Genomic DNA, 27,793 nt, shown 5'->3' with positions numbered 1-27,793 from the left:
TGAGTTTCGTGCCATTGACACAAATAAATTAATCAAATTTTTCGTGACAATAACACGACTTTCCATGAGATCATGTTGCATTATGTTATATGTTGATTATGCCAGCATCTCTGATATTTAAAAAATAATTATTGATCACAACTTTAGCAGGCTGTGGGAAACATGAACCCCACAGAGGGTCCAGTGTTCTCTAATGCGTGTGTTTGTAGTGGAAGATTATGTCAGTGGTTCTCAAACTGGGGTCCGGGGCCCTCAGGGGTCTGCGAGACGGTGCCAGGGGGCCCCAGTTTTATGACATTTTATAAAATATATTAATTTATCATAAATTTTGTGTAATTAAACCAAAAAAATAAGCCTACTAACCAACATCACTACTTTGTATAATTTAATATGTTTTATTTAATTAAAATGTTACATTTTAGAACAGTTTTTGTCATAAATTTTCTTTGGGGGGGGGCGCGAAGGAATGCACCGTATACAAGGGGGTCGCACGCAGAAAAAGTTTGAGAACCACTGGATTATGTTAAGGTCACAGAACTGAATGAACATCAGACCTCCATCACTCCAGGTGGACATACAACATTAAACATAAAGATGATGGCTGATGAGCAGTCAGACTTGAAGGTGCAGATGTGTCATAAAACTCTTTAACAATTGCCTACGGTACTTCAAGCTTTACAACCTTTCTGGGAAGCAAGTGTACCACATAAAAAATCCGACATATGCCAAATAATAGCTTTGTGTGCTTTTTGTGATCTAGTAAAGATTATGTTTTTATTTTAATATTTTAACAGACCTCTAAGTAATAAAATGGCAGCAGTGAGACAAAACAAATACTGAGGAGGATTATAATATAATGAGTGGATAACCAAAACAAAGGCAGAAGATGTTACTAGTCAGACACACAGATGAAGGATCTGCTACAGTTGCATAGTCCTATCTGGTTCTGTCCGAGGTAAATTTTTTAAGATGAAAAGGTTATTCTAGATGAAAAATCAAGGATTATACATATTTTTTATATCTCTTCTTAATCTCTTTTTAATTCATTTAACGCCATGTAGGCTTCATTGAACACTGTGTCCCCAAATAATTAATGAAAAGCATGTGAAAAATATGAAAAAAACGTGACCAGCATGAAATCGTTAATCTTAAAAAATACTGCCATCTAATGTCGAATTTATGTCACTACACTCTAAAAAAAACCAGAAAATGTTTATATTTGACCCAGCAATGGGTTAAAAAAACAACCCCCCATATATCATATTACAACCCAACATAAGTTGAAAAAACTCAGCTTGTTTAGTGTGTAGCCTACTGGTGTTTGTAAAATGGTTTAAATAAATATTTGCATATATTGCACTTAAAATTATACTTTTTTAAAGCCATTGCTGGGTAAATATTGGACAGAACACATGTTGGGTTATAAAAAAACTATGGGCATAGGTTTATTTATTAGCCCAACATGTGTTCTCTCCAAAACATACCCAGCATTGGGTTAAAAATAACCCAGCAGAATTTAGAGTAGGCCTATACAGTGATTTTAATCTTTTGTTGTTTATGTTAATAAAATATTAGTCACCTAGTATAAACCTTAAACAACACACAAGTCTCATCTAAATATTTGCTATAATAAAAATACATCTAAGGGAAACATCAGTTATCTAAACAAGTATCTTTGATCTTTACCTTAACAAAAGCTCCCATCAGACACCTGAAAAGCCACTGTTTACTTATTCATTCACACTGGTGAAGTGTTTTCATTTGAAGACAAATGCAGGCTGTGTGAACACTAAAAACCAAATAGTTTTATTTTCTTTTACGTTAAGTAATTAAATTCTATTCTTTATAAATGTATTTTATCTCTTAAAAGGCAGGTAAGGAATAAAATGTGAAGCAGGATGTATATGTTCTTATTGTAATAAAACTTTGATTTAGATCAAAAATGATTTTTCTTTCATCCAAGTTAATTCAATACATCACATCACATTAAAGAGTTTAACCCCATGATACACTCATTATTATTCATAATTTCTAATCATTTGCATTGAGTGGTTTGATACCAAGAGCCACAATGGTCTTAGCCTGAAATATGATTAGCATTGGGTGTTTTAAGAGCCCACACTGTACAAAAAGTTGCCAGGTAACCAGACATGAAAGCAACCAAAGTTCATTGATTTCAAACCAGTAATAATTCATGCACAAAAGCTCCATATTTTACTTTACCTTTTATCAGGCAGAGAAAAACACCATCCACCTTTTGAAATTGAAATACCATTTGCCATAATAAGGAGATAATCCAACAGGTTTTCAATGGTTTTATTTGAAAAATAAACACTGTTCAAATACACTTTCTTTCATCTTTACACTAAGTATTACAAAAACACTACAAACAGAAAGATTAAGACTTTACATGATTGGGTCTGTGTACCCATGATGATGAGGTTAGCATGAAAATATTCTCTGTATGAGATTCTCAGAGGCACAGAATATCGATTTTGTTATGTTAACTTCAAAGATCTCCAAATACAATTCACAACTGCATTAAAGCATAATAAAATGTTTTATGAACTTGTATATAAATATTAATTAATAAACAATTGACAAAATAAGAACAACCATAACATTGGTGGCAAGTAATAAACTTCAGAATGTAACGTTTTCTGCCTGGCGCACCATCATTCAGCTTGATCATGATAGTTTGGCGCAAATTTCTTATGCCACATTATCGTAAAATGTTGAAAGACTATAAATGTATTAGGTGAAAGAAACTAACATAAACAATGAAGGATGTGCATTCAACTTAAATTGTTAGAGCTTTGTTGCTTGATTAAACATTGCACTGAAAAAAAAAATCACCAAACACTCAGTCAGAGCATTGAAATATAACTACTGGTGAGTCATAGCAACACAAACACCTTAAAGGCAGAAAACAATGCTCTATGGAGAGTTTACAAAGTGCATGACTTTAGCTCACAGTGAAAGTAAAAACAACAACGAGGAACTTGCTTTTGTATAAACTGCTTAACAGTAAAGAAAATACTCTCTTGACTTTTTCAAACAAGTTTGTCCTAGTACAAAAAAAAAAAACAGTCAATATATATTTGTGCATTTTGGCATTGAAAGTTTAGTACCAAAATAAAATGTTTCCTTAATAATAATAATATATACTGTATTTTTACCAAATTCTCTCTAAAAATCTTATTTGGTTATTGGAAACCATTGACATGCTTTCTGCATTTTTTAACTATTGGATAAAGTGCCGATATTTTAAATATAAAAGTATTAATATAAAACCCAGAAACACTTTTAAGTCCATAGCTTGAAATGTTGACACTGCAAACAGCTAGGCACACTTAAGCTGAAACAGTTTTATATGCTGTTAAAACAACTTGGTTTTGCAAGTCATTTCAAACTACTATTATTAAGTTTTGATAAGTTGACATAACTTATAAAAACAATTTGAAATAGTTTAATTTAATGTGTTAAGTTAACTTAAAATAAAATATATGTTGATTTGACATCACTTTTTACAGTGTGTATAATGTATATTGTATGCAGAACAAACTACATACAGTTGTGCTGAGTTAAACTGTAATGAGGGAAGCTCACCAAGCTTCAAGTCCATAAAATGTCCTTAAGCTGCTCTTGCGATGCAAAAAGCTCAGTAATAAATCTTCAGCTGGGTTTGTGATTGACTGTGTCCAGCTGTTGGTGTTCATTGCAGGGCTGATGTGATACCGAAGCACCTGCTGCAGCTCAGCCTGTCGTGAGATCAGACTCCAGACTTTCAGAGATTTCACCCAACTCCTCCTGAAGCTCTGTGAAAGAGGGTCTCCTGAAAGCCTCTATCTGAGAGTTTCAGAGAGCAATAAACAATACCATTACAAACTTTTTCTGGGAGGATATTTTATACTTTGTGGGTAGAAGAACTTTGTGACCCTGTCTCTGAAATTCAGACTTAAGTATAAGATAAGTCGGATTTCACTTTAATTTCAATCTATGATAGGGACTTACTCAGATAGTAAAGTTATATTTTTACAGGATGTTCTTCAGGATGCTTTAATGTCGAAAACCGTAAATCACAAAAATGACTTTAGCTGGGTTTTCACAGCCAGGGTGAATATTTTTCATTTTTAATGAGCAAAATAACCACCTACCAGACAGCAGCTGGCTGCCAGCTCCAAAAGATGCTGAGGACACCCACTGACCATTTTGCTGAATGCTGACACATCTAAGCCGTAGTCCTGCAACACAAACATCCACATATCCACACAGGAACAGTATTTAAAAAAGTAAACATTTTTATAAAATTATAATGTTAGATTTTGTATTTCTTTGCCTTAGTGTCAATCAAGATATTATAGTCACCTGTGTTCGTGGAAGAATTTCTGGGTCTGCTGGGATTCTAGCCAGGATTTCACACAAAACAATTCCAAAAGAGAATACATCCACCTAACATTACATAAAGCAAATGTTAAAGCAGTACGCTTTAAGGTTGAAGAGTAAGAATATTCTCTTTTAAAAAATTTTGGATCACCTTTCGGTCGTAGGGCTCTCCACGCAACATCTCGGGTGCCATCCAGAAGGCAGAGCCCACAAGTGAAAGCTTTCTGTCCTTTGCAGGAAGTTCAACCACTTCTCGAGCCAAACCAAAATCAGTCACCAGCGCCTCTCGGCCTCTGGCCGTAACCCTTATCAGACAGTTCTGTGTAAAGAGAAACATGTCCATTATTATCTCATTATAATAAAGTTAAATATTTTTTTATTTTATTTCTATTTATCTTTTTTCCAAGCATAACAAACTTGCTAGTAAACAATTGTTTTATTTTTTTATATGTTTTATTTAGGTTCTTAACCTTCATTTAAAAAATGATTTTGTTTTTACTATGAAAGGTATTGTTTAATTAGGGGTGCACCGATAAATGCCGATATACACTAATAATGCGTGGCCGATAACTATTCTGAATCACACAGCCGATATTAATCACAGCTATTTCATGTACTACCTTTGATCAGTCCTTATCAATCTGAAATCACTGTTAGTTGGAGTCGTTTATAACATGCATTTGAAAAAGCAACACTCGTTAATCATTAAACATTATTCTTTATTATCATGCAAATACCTGAAAAGGTTTGAAAAACAGCAATATAAATATATCCTAAGCAATTTCCTGGAGCTGCGTGTGTGGTTCTTCGTCTGCAGCGCATATTGAGTTTCTGCACGAGGGCGCCCTCTGGCTTTTGGATGTAGCGGCATTTCACCGTAATTCATTGAGAAGCAAAACAAGCATTATCCCCCCCAAAAAGAAAAGAAAAATAAGTACACCCCTATTTTTAATCAAGACTGAACTTTACCTAGAAAACAACAAGTATTTTATATGGGAGTTTAAACAATGTTTCTGAGACCTGGGGGCCTCAGCAAACCTCCAAGAGGTCCTCATTATGCTTTATAATGAAATAAAAACAAGCATTAAAACACAAGATAGTGTTTAATTATTTTATAACAAATATATTTCTATTCCAAACTCTGAAATATTTCATTGGGGAATAATTATGAGTCGGGAGAGGCTTTAAATATTGTTGTGGATAATGGGTGGTCCTGAAGTCAAAAGGTTGGGGTCCACTGGTTTGTAAAATGATAATGTTGTTCTTAAAAACCGCCAGAGGGGGGCGGTAAAACATGCAAAAAATTCATCAGTGTCTCCCACAAGTCACACAAATTCACAAACAACAATCACACTAACACTGCTTCACACCGCAGCCACTTAAAATAATGTTTGTGGACAAACACACAAAAAAGAAAAATGTAACCAAAGCTAAATCTATATATATATATTAAAGATAAATGATAGATTTATTAGATAAAGCAGACATAATGTCTGTAAAACAGTGGGTCTCTTGTGTAGATACTGTATCATCTTTAAAAATCACATACATACAAACAGTCAAGAAAGTCCATATTTTCACAAGTTTACTTAAAAAATTCTGAATATGTGCGTGGAGAATTGGGTATAGACATTTCAATGCCCATTGTGTGCACACGCTATGTTTATACATCAGGCCCAATGTGCCTGGTTGCTTATGCAGAACCTTGAAGGTTCAGATTAATGAAGTTTCTCGTCATCACTGTGCCTGTTTAATTAATTATTCAGCTGAGACACCTGGACATTCATCCACAGTTCCTCGCTTCCATCCCTACACACTTTTTAATCCGAAAATCAGTTTAGAGCCAGGTTATTGTGAGCTTAATTGAAAACTTAGAAGAAAGGCAACTTTAGAGACTTTCCAGCACAAGAGGATACCAGGCACGACTGAGATATTGCATAAGACCAGTGGAGCAGAAAGTGCTGATGGATGAAATCGTTGAATTGTGCATTTGGAAGAAATTAAAACCTAAACCACACTACAGGCTCTATTCCCGCACACTCTGACCCATGATTATAGGACTAAGAAAACTCCAAGCACAGCCCTGAGTCTGAAACCTCCAAATTTAGAAAAGTAGCTCATCCATATGCCAAGTGTTGCGGCAGCCTCTGGCTGTGCTGCTAATGGATGGGTTTGGATGAGAAGCACTGAGGTTTGCCAGAATGATTATAAATAAGTAAAAAAGGCAGAAAAAAAGTCAAATAACAAAGAAAATTCATACACATTATTAGACAGATATGTAGTTGATTATATGAATGAACATTGTGGGGGATGTCCTTTAAGCATCGCCAATAATCAGGATTGTGAACACCATGGGCTGAGAAACTAAAACCGAGAGCATCTGAATTTATTACTTTTCTAATGGAGATACATTACATTAATGTTTTACCATTTAACATTGTGCAATTTCTATGCGACATAAGCAATACATGAAAAAACTTTGCAACAAGAAGAGTTAAGAAAGAAGCCATGACGTATCCCGGAAAAACCCTTGCCTTTCCTCTTTTCAGGCCGAAGTGCTAGCAAATTCACACTTAGTCAATTAAGGTTTCAAAAGCATTCATTGCGTGTTAAAACCCAAGCTTTAGAGAAGTACAGTCGACTTTAACAGCTGACACAACTTCCAACAGCCCCACAAAGTTTTACGACAAATCGCAACTTTCAGGTCAGTGAAAACCAATCGATGGTCCCAGTAACAAATGTGCTAGATCACAGTTACAGTCGTCTATGTTAATTGTGTGGTTGGCATTTTTGTTTGCTCATTGTTCAAATCTGAATGGATGACAAATAGGCTGTGGCATAGGGACAAGGCCAAAGTAAACACGAAAAGAGGGGTGGGGAGGGCAAGCCTACACAATGTTTGTGCATTTTGTATTTTCAAATTAGATGGGAAGAGTGTGAGAGAGAGAAAGAGTTTATTACCATCACAATAGAGCGGCCTCGCCCCTCACCCCAGGTTTGGTAAGCACTTACGTGAATCCTGGCAACCCATTACACTCTTGCGCACAAACATCTACGTCTGAATATCTCAGGGGAAATTCTGGGTGAAGTCTAGAGCTACAGTATCTACTGATTTCTCATTAGAAGAGATCTTCAGATTATCAGTCCTTAGTTGTGTGTTTGTGTGATTGAAATGGCAATCGTGCTGTACCTTAGAGTTAAGATCTCTGTGGTAGATGTTTTTATAGTGCAGATAAATCATTCCTCTGGTGATGTCAGAGGCCAGATCCACTTTCTCTCTCCAGCACAGAGGAACGTCTTTTCTGGCCAACAGCTCCTCTAAACATCCGCCACTAACGTACTATAAAGACAAACAAGTCAGTGGGAAATAAAGTGTTACCTTTGTACTAATTGTGACATTTATATTTTACAATTTTAGTTTCTATCCCTCATGTGATTAACTCATTTCCTGCCATTTCCATTTTTTTTTAAGTTGCCTGCCAACAATTTTTGTGAGTTTTACAAAATGTCTTCCAGGAATATTTTCTTTTTAAAATATATAAACATACAAATATCAAATGAAAAAACAGACCCTCTGCTTTCAAACAAACAATAAACATACAAAATGGGAAAAAAATTCATCCTATCTTTTTTTTTTCTTTGTTTATAAACTCTTAAATATGGGTATTTTTCTTCAAAAATACAAATATTTTGCTAGAAATCAGATTCAGAACGATTATCAAAACATACAAGTCTTGTAAAATAAATATAATTAATTTTATGCATAAAAAAATTGAGAATCGAATTGCACCGTGACCTTAGAATCAAAAATGTAATGGAATCGAGGATTTGGAGAATCTTAACACCCCTATTATAAACTCTTAAATATGGGTATTTTTCTTAAAAAAATACAACATTTTAAACAAAAAGATAAAATAATTGCATATTTGTGAAATAATTTTGTTAGAAATCAGACTCAGAACGATTATCAAAACATACACGACATACACGGAGTGTAAAATGAATAAATAATTTTTTGCTTCAGTTTTTTTATAAATTGGATAAGAGCGGCATCTAGTGGAAAATCACGGTATTACAGATTATAATAAAACCTCATCAGGAACACGCTTTTTCTGTTCAAATATTTTCTCTTAACTGACGAGATAACTCTTCAATGGCGGGGAATGAGTTAAAGGTCCACTGTTTAGATTTGTAGCGGCATCTAGTGGTGAGACTGTAAATTGCAATCAAGGGGTCAGTCCACAGCTCACCCCTCCCTTTTGAAACGCATTGTGAAGCTACAGTAACCCCTACAAGACAAACATGTCATCTTCTGAGACAAAAGTAGTGATGAAACACGCTCGTAGAGCAATTTGTCCATTTAGGGCTGCTGTAGAAACATGACGGTGCAAAATGGCCACTACCATGTGAGGGGACCCGCGGTGTATGTAGATAAAAACGGCTCATTCTAAGGTTATAAAAACAATATAGGTCATTTTGTAAGACGTTTACACCACCACCAGCGGGAGCAAAGAAGCCGAAAGTCATACATTTTTTATGAGAACCGGCGGCGAGTTCCGTCGAGCAGCGGCATGTTTTGGAAATCAGCTCAACTTTATGGTAATGAGCTATGACGCGATTTGACGTCAACCAAACGGAAGGCGAAACCATTCGACATTTATAAAACGCATTAGAGCGTCCTCTACTCTCTATCTATAGCGTCGTTAGCAGGGCAGTCAAAGCATTTTTTTACACTGTGAACGTACAGTAAAGGTTACCCAAGCACCTTTAAGTTAGCGGCATTCCAAGGGTGCTTTAGCATAACAGCACTGAGATGATCCAGTGTTTATGTCACTCCAGCACTTATGTCTGTGTTTGACTCTTGATAATTGTAATATTTAATAAAATGCATAAAATAAAGACTCAAACAAATGATACTCACCTCCAGAATAGGGTATAATTTGTCCTCTTTCACACAAATACCCAGATACCTGGTAGCAGAGATGGGAGAGAAGGTCACAAAAACCTGTTATTTTGTTAAATGTCTAATAAAATAAATTTGCTTACTAAATTAAGGATTAAACATTTAATCATACACCTTAAGATAAAGATTTTTTAAGATTATGAAAACTGTGTGTCCAAATGTGAATATTGTGTACACAATACACTTTTTAACATGTAATAACTGCACATGCGTGGAAATTAAGTTACTTAAGAGGTAAAAAAAATATTCAGACCTCAATTCTCCCCGGTAATATGAGAGAACAATAAATAGGCAGTAAATATGGGTAAACATAATATTTTACTGTGTCATGGTGTAAACATATGGTTTGTTAAATTCATCAGCCCTGTCCATAGTTCAGTGTGACTGTAATCTCTACTGGGGTAATAAAAGTTGGCAGGTAACTGGAAAGTTGTGATAGATTACAGCTGCACAGGGAACTTCGATCTGGCTTTTCCTTTCATGATGCACTGGGAAAAAGCCATTCTGAGATTGCTTAGGCAAACACACACGCTCATGGTGTTAGGTTAACAGTGATGTAACTGTGTGTGTTGGGTAGGGATTTGACATGACTGTTCATGGTTATGAGCAGGAAAATGTAGCTCAGCGGGTAGAGCATTGCGCTTGCAACACAAAGCTTGGGTTTGATTGGCAGAAAACATACATGCATACACAAAAAAAATGATTTGATCAAAAGCGATTTATAGTACAGTACAACGTATTTAAATGTACATTTATTATTATGTGTATGATTTACGAGTCATATCCAAGACCTTGTCGTTGCTTTTCTTCACCAAATCTCATCCATATATGTATTTAAATGTTTGCTGGTACTGTATACAGTAATAGAAATTAGCCATATAAATGTTGATGTGATTGGAAAGTGTAGAAAATGCCCAAAACACCATTTAGATGAGGAAGATGCGGTGGTATTACCTCACTATGTTAGGGTGAGAGAGCTTCTGCAAAAGACTGATTTCTCGCACAATACTGTCCTGGTCCACATCGTTCTTGTAGATCTTTACTACCATCACTTTTCGTGTTGTATTGTGGTTCACCTGAAAATGTCAATATATTACAAACAAAAATTACAATACAAAAGAAAACAGGTAATGTAAAACTGGTTACATAAATTCAGTTTCTTTTGCTAGAATACAATCTCAAAGAAACATTATAAGGTTGTTTCCCAGACAGGGATTAGACTAGTCCTAGACTAAAAAAAATGTAAGAGCTGTCCAAACTGAAAAAAAAACTTGCACTGATATCTTAAAGCAACACTATGTAGTTTCCATGTAAAAATGACTTACAGCTTCCCAATTTGGTTGAAAAGCGCAACAGTGCCTGGTATCAGACACTCTTCTGCAGCAGGGGGAGGGGCGGGGCTGTGTTTCCTACCCTCCACCGCCACTTTCAGAGTCTGCTTGTAGCAGCTAGGAGGCTGCTCAGGTTGCAGCAACAGTACAATTTGTCCAGTTAAAAGTTGTTCTATCACTTAAATAATTTTAGAGACATTATTTAAAGGTAAAAAACTACATAGTGTTGCTTTAAAATACATCAGTACCCTTTGTTTGCCTCAAAAAGCACACAAGTAATGTTTTTAGTAAGGCATATTTGTTAAAGCTAGTTATATTTCCTAATTAAACTAAGGCCTGGCTTAAGTTAATCCCTGTCCGGAAAACCACCCCTTTATGTCCAGTCCATGTACAGGAAGTGACAGAACTGTTGGTTTGGTCTCTGTGTGCTATTCAATCATTAGTTATGTCATTTACATGGCAGAGACTCATCAGGAAACCATTAATGGGTTTGGTGTACTCAAAGATTCCTGGTTTTTTTTTTTTTTACTGTTTGCATTTGGCAGACGTTTTTATACCAAACCAGTCATCCTTATGCAGTTATACACACATACCACACTGTAAAAAGTGAAAGATTTACTTTAAAAACAAAAAACAAAAAAAACACTTTAACTGGTAACCTAAAAAAGTAGGTTTTTTACTTTAAGTGAAAATTTTAATTTGAAAAAGATTACTTTTTTAAGTGTATATGTTTTAATAGATCAAACTTTCACTTTTTTACAACGTAGAGAGCATAAAGTCTGTCAGTTTATGCAGTTACCTTATTAAGACTGAATATATCGCATGGATTCATTTTTATCTTCGGGGTGTTTTCATATATAGTTCATTTTAAAAGAACCAAACTTAAAGTGAAGCAGAAAAGGAACTAGCCGAATATGACCTCAGTCCTTTTGGTGTTCAGAATATAGTGGACTCAGAACTGAAGTAATCTCAGACGCTTTCTTGTTCACACCACAACTTCATAAGAACTCAGACCCCAGCTTTCTGTGCAGCAGTTTATTTTGATACAATGTCCAAACGACACGCGAAGTAGACCGGGAACTCATTGATTTCACATCTCAAGAAATCAAACCACAAAAGAAAAGCAAAGCGTACTCAGACGACCTCCGGATGTGGTCTGAGTTCGGTTCACTTTTGGGTCCTTTTAGGGGGTCTGAGATCACTTGGTTTGTTCGAACTAGGTGTGAAAACACCCTTAAAGATCAAGTTTTTTGCTGAGTTCGTATAATTCTGGGTAATGTTTACAGGGTATTATGTATTTTAAATACTTTATTATATTGACTGATACATTAAACACCTATCAACAAGGATTTTGTGTAGCCATTACTTTAAATACAACAAATGAAAAGTTTTACCTTGTAAACCTTTGAGAAGAAGCCACTGCCAATGAGCTCATGCGTGAAGTTTTCCCAAAACTCTAGTTTGCGAACAGCTGTGCGTAATTTCTGCCAACGGTCCACATGGCAGTATGTATCCGAAGACTCTCTAAACAGCGTCGGGCTGGTGGGCTCAGAAGAAACGTCCACCTCGCACATCCTGGAGATCTCCGCTATAGGAACCAAACACACACATCATTTTATAATTAACGTATTGAGGTATATGAGAAATACACATGAAAACTTTTACAAAAATTAAACAATAAAAGTCACTAAAGGTGACAGTGAAACACCTTTAATAATTGTTTAAAAGTGTAAAATACATCCCTCATACAGCGGGCCAAGTGCAAAAGAAAAAGCAGCTACTACTATCTAGGGGAAGCATAATGTATACGGATGATTGTAATGATCTTGGTTTCAAGCTCATAAACAGTCAATTAGTTCAATGAGCAGGAAAGCTCTTGTGGTAGGGTATAAAAGTGTCAGAATAATGAGGTCCAAAAACAGATGGGCTGCATGCAGAAAAAGACTGATCTGTAATGGCGAGAGACTGCCAGTTTGTACAGTGCAACACACATAAACAGTACAAACAAATAGTTAAAGACAAGGCTTTACATCTGCAAACAAAGTGTGCATGGAGGTGAGTTAATGGTGCCAGAATTTTCCTTATTGTATGAATTGTTATAAGGTTTAGCATTTACAACAATGTAATTTACTTGTATATACATTGGGTGTCTAAAGGCAAGATGCAATAATAGGCTTTATGCCCAGCTGCACTACTTCCTGAACTTCAGCCAGCTCCTTGTTTCCTGTCTGCCATTATTGGACAAACTGATTAATCCAGGTGTGCAAGGCCTCAGTAATTACAAACAAATTGATTAATCTAGGTGTCCCTAATTTCAGTAGTCACAACAACAATAATCAGACACACCTGGATTAATCAGTTTGTCCAATAATGGCAGACAGGAAACAAGGAGCTGGCTGCAGTTCAGGAAGTAGTGCAGCTGGGCATAAAGCCTATTACAGGATATTTGCAACACAAAATGTTTTAACACATAACTGTGGTTTTCTGGTTAGTGAGTATAGACAAATGCACACAAGAAAAGAGAATCTGTAACTAAAAATCTGTAACTTGTACATATGCTAAAATACACAATAAAGTTGGGTTAAAACAACCAAGCATAGGTTAATTTAAAACCCAACAACTGAATTTGTCAAATTTTACTCAACAACCCATTTTCAGAGTGCGCTAATACTTATAGCAATAAATGTATAAAAATACACATTTTCTGTTCTATTCAACAGAAGAAAGTAACAGAGGAAGGACAGAATTTCATTTACAGTAAAGCATTGCTTTAATGCATATGTCTTTTTTGCATTGGGGAAATGAGAAAAAAGCAGGACTTTGATATGAATAGGGACAGTTATCATAGCCCAATGATCCTGCCGGGGAACAGCACGGAGTGGCACGCTTACACAACCCGCTAGCGTTTGTCACTCGAGAGGGAATCATCTAGCCTTTTTCGTTACAGGCAGAACGCATACATGCAGCCTTTGTGCTTCCAGCACCAGGCCGTTTCAATTCACAACTGTGCAAAAGCAGAAAAAGAGCTTACAGTAAACGCTAACTAATATATGCACTCTAAAAAAAGCTTATTGAAAACATAGTTCAATGTTTTATTTATAAAGTGCTTTTTTACAATGTTAAATTGTTTCAAAGTGGCTTACAAAAAATGAATCAAAGAATCAACGCAATTAAAAATAAAATATTAAATTATAAACAAAATGATTATCTATACATTAAAGTGGTTTATGTGGATGCAAAGGACAGCTGAACGCTAATCCATTTTTAGCCAAACGTGAGAGAGTGCATGTACTGTATGCTGGATTTTTGAAACCCCCATGTACGTTGTACGCACGTATGAAGCACAGAAGATGCATTGCATCTTGTCGCAATGCGCATGTGTCGTGTACATGTACGAGTCAAATAAACTATAGTTTGGAAGGATGTGCGTTCATCCGTGCACGTACATTTGCATAGATGTACAAAAAACAGGATTTACTGAGAAAATGTATACATTTATTGGGACAGGGTTTAAGGACTAGGTCTAGTTATTTTAGGACATTTAAGCAGTTTTAACAAACATACCTCAATACACATTATTGGTGCATCTTAAGACAAAACCAAATTATTTCAGTGCAAGGTGTTTTAAGTGAAGACAGCTCAAGCATTTTAGTCTGGGACTAGGCCTAAGCACTGTCTGGGAAACCTCCCCTACTGTATATTAGCTTTAAGTATATGGCTGGGCAAAATCCAACCTTGGGTTTAAATGAAGCTATGCTGAGTTGTTTTAACGTTTTCTAGGTTAACTTAAACCCACGGTTGGGTTTGTCCATATTATACTTAACCATGGACCGAAACAGCCCAGTATGTATAATGTGTGTCTCTCTTTCTGTCTGTTTTCTCTGTTTTTATCTACTTTATTTAATCCCTGAATTATAAAGATCAACCCAAATTACAACAGTATCTAAAAAAAAGATTTCATTAAGTTGGTGGAATAACACTAAATTTGGCTTATTGAAACGCACATAATGCCTACAAAAAATACAGTCGCCTGAGGGTTGAGTTTATTACAAATGCTGAGAAAAAAACTTCCTGTAAGACACAATATTGCACACAGGTGTAAGTTTAACCATCTATCTACCACAAGCCAATTTACGAGAAAAACTGCCGGCCAACATGGAAACATGCCAACCACATCTCAAGCATGCAAGCTCATATAGCTTTAGGCAAGGATCACACCAGTTAACAGTGTAGTGATACAATTCAGCACTGGATGTGGACTCAAGCTCCCACATCTTTCGGAGGAAACAGATGCAATCTAAGTGGCAACTGACGTCTGGCACAGTAGAGGAAACCAAAGGTTTCTGATATACGAGGGTCAAAAGGAGACATTTACTCAAGTTTACACAGCGCACCCAACGTCAGAACATGCCGTCATACGGCCTGCAACCTTCACATGTACACTAGAGGAAGTCAACCCACAACGTGGACTTTGACAGGAAGACTGAGGCTTCAGTGTGCAAAATGAACATCAAATTAGTAAAAGAATGCCATTTTAAAACCTGATCGTATTGAACATAAAAACAAAACAAAAAATAAAAACAAACTTTAAGAAGATTTTCTTATGTAAGTAAATAAAACTTCATCAGTTAACAATTCAAGCCGATTCATCACAGACTGATGTTAGAACAGGAAGTTTGTGGTTAACTTTGAGTCTTCTACAATCTTGAAAGGGCAGAAATGTACAAGATCAGAGCATAGATGTCAGAATATCCCTTTTACATATCCGAGTTACATGATCACTTTTTTTAAACACTTTACGTCAATAATTTTATCTTCATTTGCTCGAAATATGGCAGTAGTTAAAGGGCACACGAGCAGCTTTCACAAAATGAATCAAAAATATGAAGTACCAATAATATATTAAAAGGTTTATGTGTAACATATAAAGTTTTCATTAGACTGCATATTTTTCTGCGTAGGGACTGCAAGGAGATAAGCGCTAAAATACTATGTGTAAGTCGTGAAATTCAGCCAGTTAATTGCTTCCACTCGCACCGTAATACGAATCCACACAAAAACCAACCTGATGTCATGAGAATTTTGCACTGTTGGAATGCATGGTCAAAATTTTTTCCCCAGCTGTCACTGAGGCAGTAAACTTTATAAAGGCCCTAATACCTACCATTTAGTACAGTTATACTGTAGGGCAGTCGTGGACTAATGGTTAATGTTGGGCTTGTAACCCCAAGGTCGCCAGTTTGACCGGACGGTGTCCTGACATTTTATCCTACCCATCAAATTGTCCTATCTTCGTGTTGGCTTAAAAGTTTTAGATTTACGTGTTAGGTAGGGAAAAGAGTTGGTTTAGGTGTTGGGTAGGGGTTAGTACTGTATGTTTTCTATGGGAGGTAGCAAAATCTGAAAAGGTAGCACAAATCAACCGAACACTGGCATGTTGCGATCATAGACTGTAAAAAAGATGGACATAGTGTCAGTGACGTCACCCATAGGTTTTTCTGAAGATCGTTTTTGAAGCTTAAAGTAGGCCTTGCCTGTCATCGCCATCTTGGCCACGTGTCACCGCACATCACTCGTGGATATCCGAAACTAAGTAAAGAGGCGGGACAAAGGTGAAGCTGAGGTGGATGGTTGCTAAAACCACGCCCACCTAGCTCAATTCTAGTGACAGCCGTGGCTGTTCAACCGTCACTCAAGTGACCACACGCTTAATTATGCAGAACTTTAAAGCTATGATTTTTATTATATTAATTCACAGTTGTCATGAAGGGCAAAATTAGCCATACAGACCAAAAACAAATTTTGTACCAGGGTGTAAATATGTTTTTTGATAAATGTACGTCTGAGGTATTTATTAGGAACTCGCAGATGCACAACTGTACTTTTTAAAAGGGTACAGCCCCAGTGACAGCTGGGGTACATATTTTTCGGACAACGTAAGAGGTGGCTAATTTATATGAAGTATGATTCTTAGTACATCCCTAACGTCGCCCCTAAACCCAATATCACGGGGTGCAATCACATCAAACAAAAACCTAAAATACGCATGAACTGCCATGATATTGTATCGCACAATTATTTGCATGAATTTTATTTACATCATGACATCAACAACAGGTTCTCTCTCTCTTCACACACAGAAAAACAGAACATTCACATTGGATTGGTGCGAAATGCAGGGGCAGTAGCTGTGAGCTTGTTCCAGATTGGATTTGTTGGAGACGACAGCAGCATTGGCATCGGCCCAGAGATCTCCCCCTCAGATTCTCTCCCACTCTCCTTCTCATTCTTTACACAAAACATCATTCAGCACAGCGGCCAGCGTGGTGTGGCAAACCGAAAAGACTGAAAGTCTTACTGATGTCGTTGCCTTTTCCATCTCTGTCTCTCTGTCCTAAGACTTTGGAGAGCAATGGACTGTGCATATCAAAACTCAGCACGAGGAATGACGCATGTAAATGTTTTCAGCAATTAAGGAGTCATAAAAATACTAAATTTAGCGGTTTTTAGGAAAATTAATCTGAAATATTGAAATAAACTATAACTGCAAACAGTCAAGAAGTAATTTTGATGACTGCTGATTCTGTATTTCATGGAAAGCTAAAGCCTTGAAAGCCTGGGTTTGCATAAAAGCAGTGCTTTATATCAGTAAGATTTATACTACTTCTTGTGAACTAATGCAAATGGACTTAAAGCTCATCTCAAAATCTGATTGACATAAAGAACATGCACTTCCTTAATATTATCTTCTGCAGAATGTTTCTATTTTGCCAGTATGACCTACATTTTTACCACCCATCTTTCTGCGAAAACCATATTGACGAAACAGCAGAAAAACAAGAAATACATAAAGAGAAAGTTCTCTTTGAGATCTTGTTGTATACGGTTTCATTGTAAACTGTATTTAGCTGATTGATTGTGAGCACAAGCATTTTATAAACATCTGATAAAACTTTATAATATAAAGATAGTCCTATATGGGCTTAAATGTATGACAAAGCCCACAGACAAGGCAGCTTCAAATCGTATTACTGCTTTTAAAAAAGTCAAAGAGCGGTGATGTATAATTACAGTAGGAAAGCATCAAAGATCAAGATTATGTCCTTGAGATCCTTTAGAAATAGATGAGTCTATTCCTCAGTTGTGCTTGGTCCTAGGCTGTTTTAAATTAAAGAGAAAGAACTGGGATGTGTCCTGTACTTTGGAAGGAGATGCAGGGAGGGAAAGCTATGTTTTCCTGTCTTTCACTAAAGGGCAGGGAGGATCTCCGCTATGTCAGCACCATGGCACATAAATGCCTCAAGTATGGGTATGGAAAATAGTAATCGAATATAAGAATAGAACAAGAAGTATATTTAAAATATGCACTTTAACTATGCAACTCACAGTGTGGGATGGACTAAACCTGTTAAACTAATAAAACGATTTGAGTTCCTATTTTATTAGTCATAAAAATCATTTACAAGACATTATAATCTTGCATTTTAGCCCTTGTGATGTCAGAAGGGGATAATAATACCGCCTCTTAATCTGCACTATCCAACCATGGCCCTGCCATTTAGTGCAGAGATCAGCTCATCTGCATTTTAAAGGACACATCAAAAACGGCACATTTTTGCTCACACCTACAAAGTGGCAATTTTAACATGCCAAAATTGCCACTTTGGCAATTATCTATATGGTATTTTGAGCTAGAACTTCATAATTTTACATTTTTAAAAAAGTTTTGTAAAATGTCACCATTTATGTACTGTATGTATGTGTGTGTTGTATAAATATCTATCAGCCCACAGAGTTGAGTTTTGGTTCCTCCCAAGGCTTTTCCTCATCTAAGTTTGTACAAAAACGAATACAGAAACTGTGAAAACATCTGTCCACTGAGTCATTAATATTAAGTCTGCCAATATACTGTACACTGAAAATGTACACTGTAAATATAGGAATATAGGAAATATATGGCCACAAGATCATGACTTTGATGGGCAAGCAACCTACTGTACTACTAAGAATCTTTTTTTTAAGTTTTTGTTCTTGTTTTTCCAGAACATTTACATTTATACATTTGGCAAATGCTTGTATCCAAAGTGATTTATAGTGCAGCATATCATTATGTGTGTACTCTGGGATCAAACCTATGACCTTTTGTGCTACAAACACAAAGTTTTCCCACTGAGCTACAACAATGATACACGGTTATATCTTGCTTTTAGAGAAATCTAGCAAAATTGTGTGATGCATTTGCTTTAAACAAGCTGTTTGCCAATGGGTGATTATTTTTCTCACCCATCAGCAAACAGCTTCTTGTTTTAAACCTCAAAAATTGTGCTAGATTTCTCTAAATTCAAGCCGTAACTGCTTCTGTCATTTTGCACCCCATATATCTTGTCTTGAGGATGTTTAGATAGTGTAGGCGTGTTGATCTGAGATGATCTGAGAATATCTATTCTGGTCACCTGCAGGCTTCCTCATTTACTCTTCATGACAAGCTCCACATGAATCCATTAACTTAAATGTCAAGTGAAAATGAAAAAAGCTCTCTATGAACCAGGCATCACTTTATTCATGTTAATATTGCCCAATGCAATAGTTAAAGAAATGCAGAAAACATGTTACCATGATTCTCATGACAGTATGTGTTTCAAATCAGTTTTGTGTATTAGAAACAAAACAGACAATGTTACTTACTGCACTGGTTTAATAAGCTATTCATGTGCATCTTGAGGTGGGTGGAGGGCCAGTGCCTATATCACAGAAGCTATGAGAAAATGACACAAGTACAATGAACAGAAACTCACAAAACACAGAAGCACATTAACAGAGCACAGAATCAGCAGGCACTAACAAACATTGAACATACATGTCAACTTAAATACAACATAAGTTTACAGGAAAGTGTTACATTTACATTTGGCTGACGCTTATCCAACAGACATTCAATCTGTATTTTATTAGTATCGAACCTGTAACCTCTGCACTACCGCAATGATCTACCATTTGAGCTATAAAAATGTACAATATAACATGAGTTGTTATACACAATATTGAATACACACTAGCTTTGAATCCGTACTGCACACCGCATTTCAACAGTCAAAATTGTTAAGAACAACACGAAGCTGACAGACGCATGAGTAGGTGGCTGATGGATATCAGGCAAAATTCAGAAAAAAAAGAGATATATCTGGAAAAAAAATGCCTCGCGGCTACTCACAGCAAACCCAGCGTCTTCACCTTCGCTGCTGATGATTGACTGATAACTGAGTGTTCAAATGAAATCGATCTTTGTTAAAGACTACACAAATTCAGTTCTTTGAGGATGAATTGAGTTTAGTTGGAGGCAAACCCGTGGCATCGCTCTTGCGTTTCTTGGAAGGAGTCCATTTTCCGTCACTTACTCAACCAAAGCAATCATCAAATATAGCAACTCCCCTTCCTTCTGACTGGCAGCTTCACTGTGGGTTTAAAGTAATCCAGAAAAGATGAAATGATGCGGGTTTAATGGGCTGCCTGTGTGTAGAAGGAAACCAATGGCAATGACGTCACGACGTTTTAGTTCGACCACGCCCACCTGTGGAGAGCAGCTGGCGCACCTTGTGTGTTGCCTGTTTAGAAAGTATTTACTCAATATTATACTTCGCTACAAGCAGTTAATGAAAATTTTTTAAAATAAAAATGTCATTACCATCTCATTCAGTTCGGTCCAAGTTTAAGCATGTGTTTTTCTAATGCTGGTATTTATTGCAGAAAAGCTGTGAAAAAAAATGTTTGCTGCAAGTCATCTGTAAAAACTCTAGTCACTTAGTCATGCCTTGTTTATGCTTCATTAACTACTCAAATCAGTGCTCAAAACAGGTTTTCTCAATATGACCCCAACAATAGTGCCAGGAACTATTTTGTCTTTTTAATTAATATATATATATACACCTTTGTTTTTATATTGCAAATCGTAAAATCTGATTGGTTCGGTGGACTGTTATCTTAAAACAACCATGTGTGTAATCATTTATACCCTTCTGTTATTACTAGGCAAAGAGCGCCATCATCTGTTAATTTGACGCACCACTATCATTATCTAAAAATATCTAAAAAAGTATTTTATTATCAAACACATTTATTTTATGTGGTTGACAAATACAGTTAATAAATTATTTTATAATAAAGCTCCACAAAAGATTTTTATAATTAATGGCTTACGGCACAAACAAGTACATTAGAATAAATGTAGCAGTGTCTGAAATCTGGTTATAATAAAAATATATTAAAAAATGTACAAACCATATAAAAATACAGCAATGTGAAAAGCACCTTATAGCAGCACACAAAAGAGCACACTGGTTTCTCCTCTCATTCAAGAATTTGGGGGATATATGGGGCCTAATGGTTAGTGTGCGTGTGTACCTGCTAATTATCACTTTGTTTGGACCAGTTGTCTGGTAATATCTGGTATTTGTCCTACATCTTTCTTAGGTTGTATAAGTGTGCCATTGAAAGCATGCTGGCTTATTTCAGTGTGTGTTCACGATTTTGCATTACCATGTAATCAATAGGGTAATGAGATAAAACATATTTGGCGTTCTATCCAAGGGAAGGTCTCCGAGCTCGGAATATTATCCCGAACCCAGAGTACTCAGCCATCTTTAGATGTACAAGCCGATTGTAAGATGATGGGGTGGAGGAGTGATGCTGCAAAAACTGTCATGGGATGGAGGTGAGGGACGGCTATATATAGAGGCCTCTTCGTGATGATTGGTTGGATTACATGACCATGTTCTTCCCGAACTTAGTTATATTAAATTCATTTAAAATGGTTCCCACCCTGGACATCTACAAGTGTTTTGTTGGAAGATATCTATGATCAAAGACCCATCTTATACTTTTAATGTAATGTTTATGGTACTGGTAAACCTGTAAATCAACTGTGCAGGCTAAAATTCTGTTTTATTTTCACATACCTGTAAGATAAATGAACACATGACTAGTCACCAACACCTGTAGGGGAGAGCGGGGCACAAAGTAACACTTTTTGGCTTTGGCTCTATCATTCAAAAACTATTTAAGGTAGATTAATTTTTTTTTTTTACACAATCAACACACACATATCTGCTACAAATGAACACTTAAAATTAGTTTGTGGGACCTACCGTTATCGTGCAATTACAATGAAAGTGACAGGAGTGCAAACATTACAAATATTTACTTCGTAAGTTGGTTTTATTGTAACAAACAGAGGGTTTCTTATAACAACAGCTAGAAAAATGATTAAAACACAATACTAAAGGTCTTACTAAAAGTGAATATTGTTAATATATCTGCCTGTAATAGATACAGGGCCTAGATTTGAGGCCCGTGCAGGGCTCTAATAGATAGATATCCACACATGTATCCATCCATGATCCTTCATCTAACCATCCTTGTATGCAATGCATATAAATAGATTTTTTTTAAAGGGCTGCGAAATTAAGACAAAAAAATTATAATTATCAGTTATTTCCCCTGATATTGTATTAACAGTTATCATTTTGATGAATAGTATTTACATTGTTTTCATTTTATTATCATTGTATACCTGATGCTTAATTGTAACACTGTGTGACAACTAACCCCGCTGTGTAAAAATGTTTTCAATCCCAGCTATCAGTAACTAGTTGCTGACATGTTTCAAAATGGTGTTATGTTTCAGGTAACAAGACAGCGGTTAAATAGGTTGTATTTGGTGACATAAGATAAAGTAATCTACTTCCATGCCTCCAAAACACTCTTTTTTTTCAATATCTTAATGAAAACACATCAAAACTTTTCATAAATTCACAGGAGATCATCTTCTGACATTAAGAGAAAAAGACCAAAAGCACAGATTGCTCGGCCCTGTATAAATATGTAGTTGCCATGTTACAAATAACCTGCTGTTGGTCTGTGTCCCGCTCACCCCTATGGTATGCACTGCACACAAGGCTTTGTATACTTGCAAACTGTTTACACAGCATTTTTGACATGAAAAGAACTACTCTGCCCTGACCCACCACAACCTTTCATACTGCTCATTTCTATTTGTCAAGGTGCTACAGTACATACAATTTTCACAGTGTTGTTGTGAAATGTTTCATACTGACACTTTTTATTTATTATTTCAGTTTTTTATCTATTTTATTATTTTTATCTTATATTTGCTGTAGCCTATATGCTGTACACCTCAGTGCCAAATTCCCTTGACAAAAAGATTCAAAAGAATCATAATAAAAACAGATGCAAATAAAACAGCCAAGTATAAATGGCCCAGGCACTTCTTATACAATGTTAATTTATTAAAGTTTAAATAAATAGAGCTGCATCCAACTGCCTGCAATCGGCATTAACATGTAAAATGAGATTTCTGAAAGTCATGCCAAATGTAAAGTAGCTGTTGTGGTTTAAAGCCATTCACTGTAATGCGCTTGGCAAAAGTACATCTTTGGTACTTCAGTTTACGCACTTCAAAAAGATTCCTGAGTCTAAGAAAGCGTGTTGAATAGACTGGATTTACTCCTAGTACCCGTAGGCATAACCCCACATAGACATCTTCAAGTGGAATCGGCCGCACAAACCTAGAAGCGAATGATATTTTTTGGGCCAGGTCAGTAGAAAATACATATGCAGCTCCTGACACATAAGGAGGAAATGAAGTTTCTGGGTAAAGATCCACTGACAGGAACCATTTGTTGTGCCTGTCCCTTTTAGGATGCCCATCCCTGATGACTGATCCTGTGATGTAGTCTTCTCCTGAGGACTCTTCTTGAGCATGCAGGTAGTTTACAAGGTGAGGCACGTTGAGAAAACTATCTGCATCGATTTTCATGCCATACCGGGCAGATTGGCAGTATGTGGCTATCCAATTCATGATCATCATTGTCTTGATTGTGAGATTCTGGTAGGTGTCCACAAAATCCATTTGAACTATGTCACCATATTCGTGGCTCTCCTTTTCCAGATGCTGCTGAAGTATTGGGTTGCTTTGTGCGGGCTGGCCGATGACAAATAACTTCAAAATATTTACACGTGACATCAAGCTCTCATGACCCCATGTGTTTCTAATGGCAGTCCTTGCCTCTGTATCTTTAAGAGTCACTGGGATAATAAGTATCAGGTAAGGTCTCTTCTTTTCGCATATATCCGGTTGGTTGAGAATATATCTATAGGATGATGGTGAGATCACATCATATAGCTCTTTAGATATAGGAGTCCTGGTCTGTAAAAAAGACGTCGAATATACGTTGCTTTTTAAAGCCAGGATGATAAAAACTGTACTTAATCCAACCGCAATCACGTACGTTAAAAGACGCCGCCAAAGTTTGGGCATATTAACAATGAAACTTAACGTTATATCTTACTGGGCCACTAAAACAGAAAGTTACAAAACAGGAAATGTTAAGTACCATAAAAGGCGAAGTCCATCTTAGCGTTTGTTTAGAAGCTTCCAACCCCCGTCTTCTTGACAACGTTTTGCTTTGAACCAGAAGTGTTGCCAGCAGTCCCGTGTTAACCGGGACGTCCCGTATTTTGGGGCGTAATTGATTTGTCCCGTGTGGGGCGTCCCGTTTTTCAGTACTACGCTGATCTAACCAGTAATACAACAGGCTTGTTCGACTTCATGTGGCGCCATAAGAACCGAGAGATAGAGAAATATGACATCAAAATCCCGCGAGAGCGAAATGAGAACTCATGCAGAGATGACTGCTATCGAAAATGCTCTCGCGGTACTTTGATGTCATCCACGTGTCGGAGCCCCCTGGAGTGCAGTTCGGACGATAGGGCGGGGAGACATTTGGGCGGTGTAGCTCCACCCACATTACGTTGTCCCCGCCTCCGACCCAGCATCGATTACATGTATCATACTGCACAACCGCAAAAATGCAATAGATGGCGCCAAATACAAATAAATGAATCTGGAATGAAGCAGCCTGATAAACTATAAACGCCGAACGCCTCGCGCCGGAGCGGCTGAAGCTGGAAAAAGTCAACTCTGTGCGGAAAAGCGCCCGACGTCATTCGCATTTTTCCCATTGTTACATGAGGGTAGAGGTCGGCATTCCTTTGTGTAGACAGAAGCTTACAGTTGCTGGGACAACCGGACCAGTTTGATTCCCCACATTTTTTAATACTTTTCATATCACATACAATAACATAACCTGCAGTCAATCTGGATTTAATAATTTAGGCTGTCCATCTCACTGTGAAAAACACGTAACTTATTAATATTTATTAATATTTTACTTTTTTTAATCTACATATTTATATAATTTTTTAAAATTTTTTGTATGGTACGTCTGTAGTACACTTGGAAACTATAAAATATACATTACATTTTCCCAAAGGAACTGGCATTGTCAGTCAACACAGAGTGCCATGTAAAGGGAAGTAGGAGAGATTCCCAACATTACAGGAAACTTTATGGTAGGAGATTTCATGCTGCATTATATGGAACAGTTACAAAGTATGCTACTTTAAAGTTTCAACTAAATTGTATCACAGCCTGATATAAAATTTAAAATGATTGGCTGAGGTATTTGACAAATGTCATTTGTTTGAAAAATAACGCCTTGTATTCACTTAAAGGTCACATTTTTCTGTGTTTTTCAAGCTACTATTGTGTTAACGGTGCACAATATAACGTGTTCATGTTTCCTGTGTAATAATACAATGTATTTTTTACACAATTTACTTATCTCTATACCGCTGTTTTCACTGTCCTAAAAACAGGCTGAAGTCTTCCTTGTTCTAAACAAACCAACTGTTCTCTGTAGTCCTTAAAATTGAATTCAGTTAAAGAAAATAAATAGCTTGGCTTCAAACTTTGAGCTTTATCATTTTAAAGGTATTATTTATGCTCTAACTAAAGTTAAAAAAAAAAAAACACCACCTTGAATGTCTTGAAACGCTACATTGTGTAATAGGGTGTATCTAATAAATCTAACAACTATGTAATAATTTTGATTATGTAATCCTCACATTCTTTCTTACACGGGCCTTTTCTTCATTCTTCTACACTATTGACTTCCTGCAGAAAGCTGCAGGCATCACCATCACCTTCCCAGTGCACTTACTGTAGAAAACACTGCCTGTGTCTGAGCTTTCAGGAGGTACCACTTGGCAGGGCTAATTTATTTAGACCTGCAATTTTAAAATCACAAATTTCTCCATGTTTCAGCAATTCTCCAAGACTAAAACTTACAAGTCTACGATTAAGACTCCTAAACTTCAATAAAAGTAGGTCTATACTCTATTTCGTGTTTTCACTTTGAATTTATTATTTTTTTTACCAACATATGCCGTGTTAATACTTAACAAAATTAAATCTTGAAATTTCAGGACTAAATACCCTATGGATCATTTATTATACCTGAAAATGACCCCTTTTTGGTTGGGAAGTTTTTGTGTGTGTCTCTTCAAATGCAAATTATCTGCTGCTTACCTATACTGAAACCTTTTTTAAATAATACAATCACCTTATTTCATTAATTATGTAAAGAAGATTTAAAATTGAAATTATGACCTAAATGTGGTCTTTGAACAAATGTGGCAGAAAACTTTAAACAATTGTCCCCCGAGACTGTTTTTAACAGGGATTTAAAAAATAAGAAATGGGCAGATTTTGTGTGTACACACACAGGCGACGTACAAGTTCAAACAACATAAAGGAATTTCTCATTGACCTGTTTAAGCAATCTTTGCCTTCTGAAGATGAGTCTATTAGAAAAGCACTGCACCCAGATGCCTGTCGTGCTGCAATTTTTCTTTACTCAGTTCTTTTTATTGCATCAATTATTTGTCTTGTACAAACCTACCCCAGTAATGCCACTAAAGGCTGTTGTTCCCCTTTATCAGAATGCATGTTATATTTTTATATCCTTGGCAAGATTTGTTGGCCTACATTTTTTAAAGACAACAAGAAATGTGTTAAGCAAAAGAGGTTCCTAACGCCCTGTAACACATTAGTGATATAAAATAAATAATCAAATGATATATATAATTCAGTGTGGCATCTGTGAATGTCCATAAAGTCAACAAACATTATCACACATGAAACGACAATTTGAGTCAATTCAATTTTATTTGCTTTTCACAATGGTTTAATTGGTACAAAACAGCTTCATATTTATAAAAACAAAAGAAACCACAGAAAAATCAGAGGACAACAAAAGTAGCAAAGAACAGCGGCTCAGATTAAACCGTACTAGTGAGCGGAGTATTAATGTCACGTATAGAAGAAAGCTCTAAGTTAAGCTAATGTCAGCTGACTCTCAAGGGGTTGAAAAAACTCCTAGGAGAAAAACCCTGCGGGAAAAAAGTCCTAGGGAGAAAAAAACCCATTGAGAGAGACTAGAGCCAGACATAGCATTGATTATAGAAAATATACTATATATTAAATACTATATTATAAAAGTTTATGGGAATAAACGCGGTTATAATAATAAGGACGCAGTTTCCTTTAACTATCCCGCCTAAAATATTTTTGAAAAGACAATCCTTTATTTATTTACTTGAATCATTTACTTGTTTACCATTAATACTTTGAAAAGTAGTTTTAAAAAATCTAGGGCCTGCACTGCTTCCGACCGTCCTGCCTTACCGTGCACACCCTACTTTTAACTCTTAGTGAGACCCTGGGGTGAACTGCAGCCCCCTGCCCGCCCTTTATCCAGAAAAGGGCACTATTCCAGATTCTGTCTAAACCTGTGGTCTAAACACAATAAACTATGGACAGACAGCCGCGTGTCCCGCCGAGGGCGCTGCACCTGAGTTAAGAAAACAATCAAAGAATCTAAGAGCAAACACCAAACACAACAGTGGCAAATCTTAATCAGGATGGGTTTGTTTTGAAAATGTTTTAGCAATGTAACCTACAAATCGCTGCCGATCGTCATTTAAAAATCGAGTAATTGTTTCATACGATAGCTCGAAACGTTGCCTTGTATTAGCATTAAGTTTAATATTTAAACATTACATAAAAGCAATACTTAAATATTTAAACATTAAATATAGAACAGCTAACAACATCTAACACCAGTATTTCTACGAAGATTTAATAATGTTTTCTAACCGCTTTACCGTTGAGTATTTAAACCCGGAGTATTTCAGA

At 36.3% G+C, this 27,793-nt stretch overlaps 2 protein-coding genes across 3 annotated transcripts; both read right to left on the bottom strand.

Annotated features, from left to right (window-relative positions):
- Positions 1–2,306: 2,306 nt before the first annotated feature.
- On the bottom strand, positions 2,307–20,227 carry LOC135732320 (dual specificity testis-specific protein kinase 2). Of its 2 annotated transcripts, XM_065250268.1 has the most exons (10): positions 19,892–20,227; positions 19,366–19,435; positions 12,075–12,268; positions 10,304–10,425; positions 9,308–9,356; positions 7,577–7,726; positions 4,538–4,705; positions 4,369–4,452; positions 4,158–4,244; positions 2,307–3,849 (listed from the first exon to the last, which is right to left on the bottom strand). In XM_065250268.1, the coding sequence occupies exons 2-10, from the start codon at positions 19,394–19,396 to the stop codon at positions 3,757–3,759; spliced, it is 978 nt and encodes a 325-aa protein (XP_065106340.1). In that variant the 5' UTR covers positions 19,397–19,435; positions 19,892–20,227; the 3' UTR covers positions 2,307–3,756. The 2 variants fall into 2 exon arrangements, with proteins under 2 accessions (XP_065106340.1, XP_065106341.1); XM_065250269.2 differs by lacking the exon at positions 19,366–19,435.
- Positions 20,228–22,104: 1,877 nt separating this feature from the next.
- b3galt8 (beta-1,3-galactosyltransferase 8) lies at positions 22,105–24,320 on the bottom strand. Its single transcript, XM_065250267.2, has 2 exons — positions 24,090–24,320; positions 22,105–23,902 (listed from the first exon to the last, which is right to left on the bottom strand). The coding sequence occupies exons 1-2, from the start codon at positions 24,090–24,092 to the stop codon at positions 23,030–23,032; spliced, it is 876 nt and encodes a 291-aa protein (XP_065106339.1). The 5' UTR covers positions 24,093–24,320; the 3' UTR covers positions 22,105–23,029.
- Positions 24,321–27,793: the final 3,473 nt, after the last annotated feature.

Source organism: Paramisgurnus dabryanus, chromosome 5 (genome assembly GCF_030506205.2).
Source record: "Paramisgurnus dabryanus chromosome 5, PD_genome_1.1, whole genome shotgun sequence".
Classification (NCBI taxonomy): Eukaryota; Metazoa; Chordata; class Actinopteri; order Cypriniformes; family Cobitidae; genus Paramisgurnus; species Paramisgurnus dabryanus.
The sequence above is the reverse complement of the archived record's forward strand: the minus strand, read 5'-3'. Positions and strand labels throughout refer to the sequence as shown.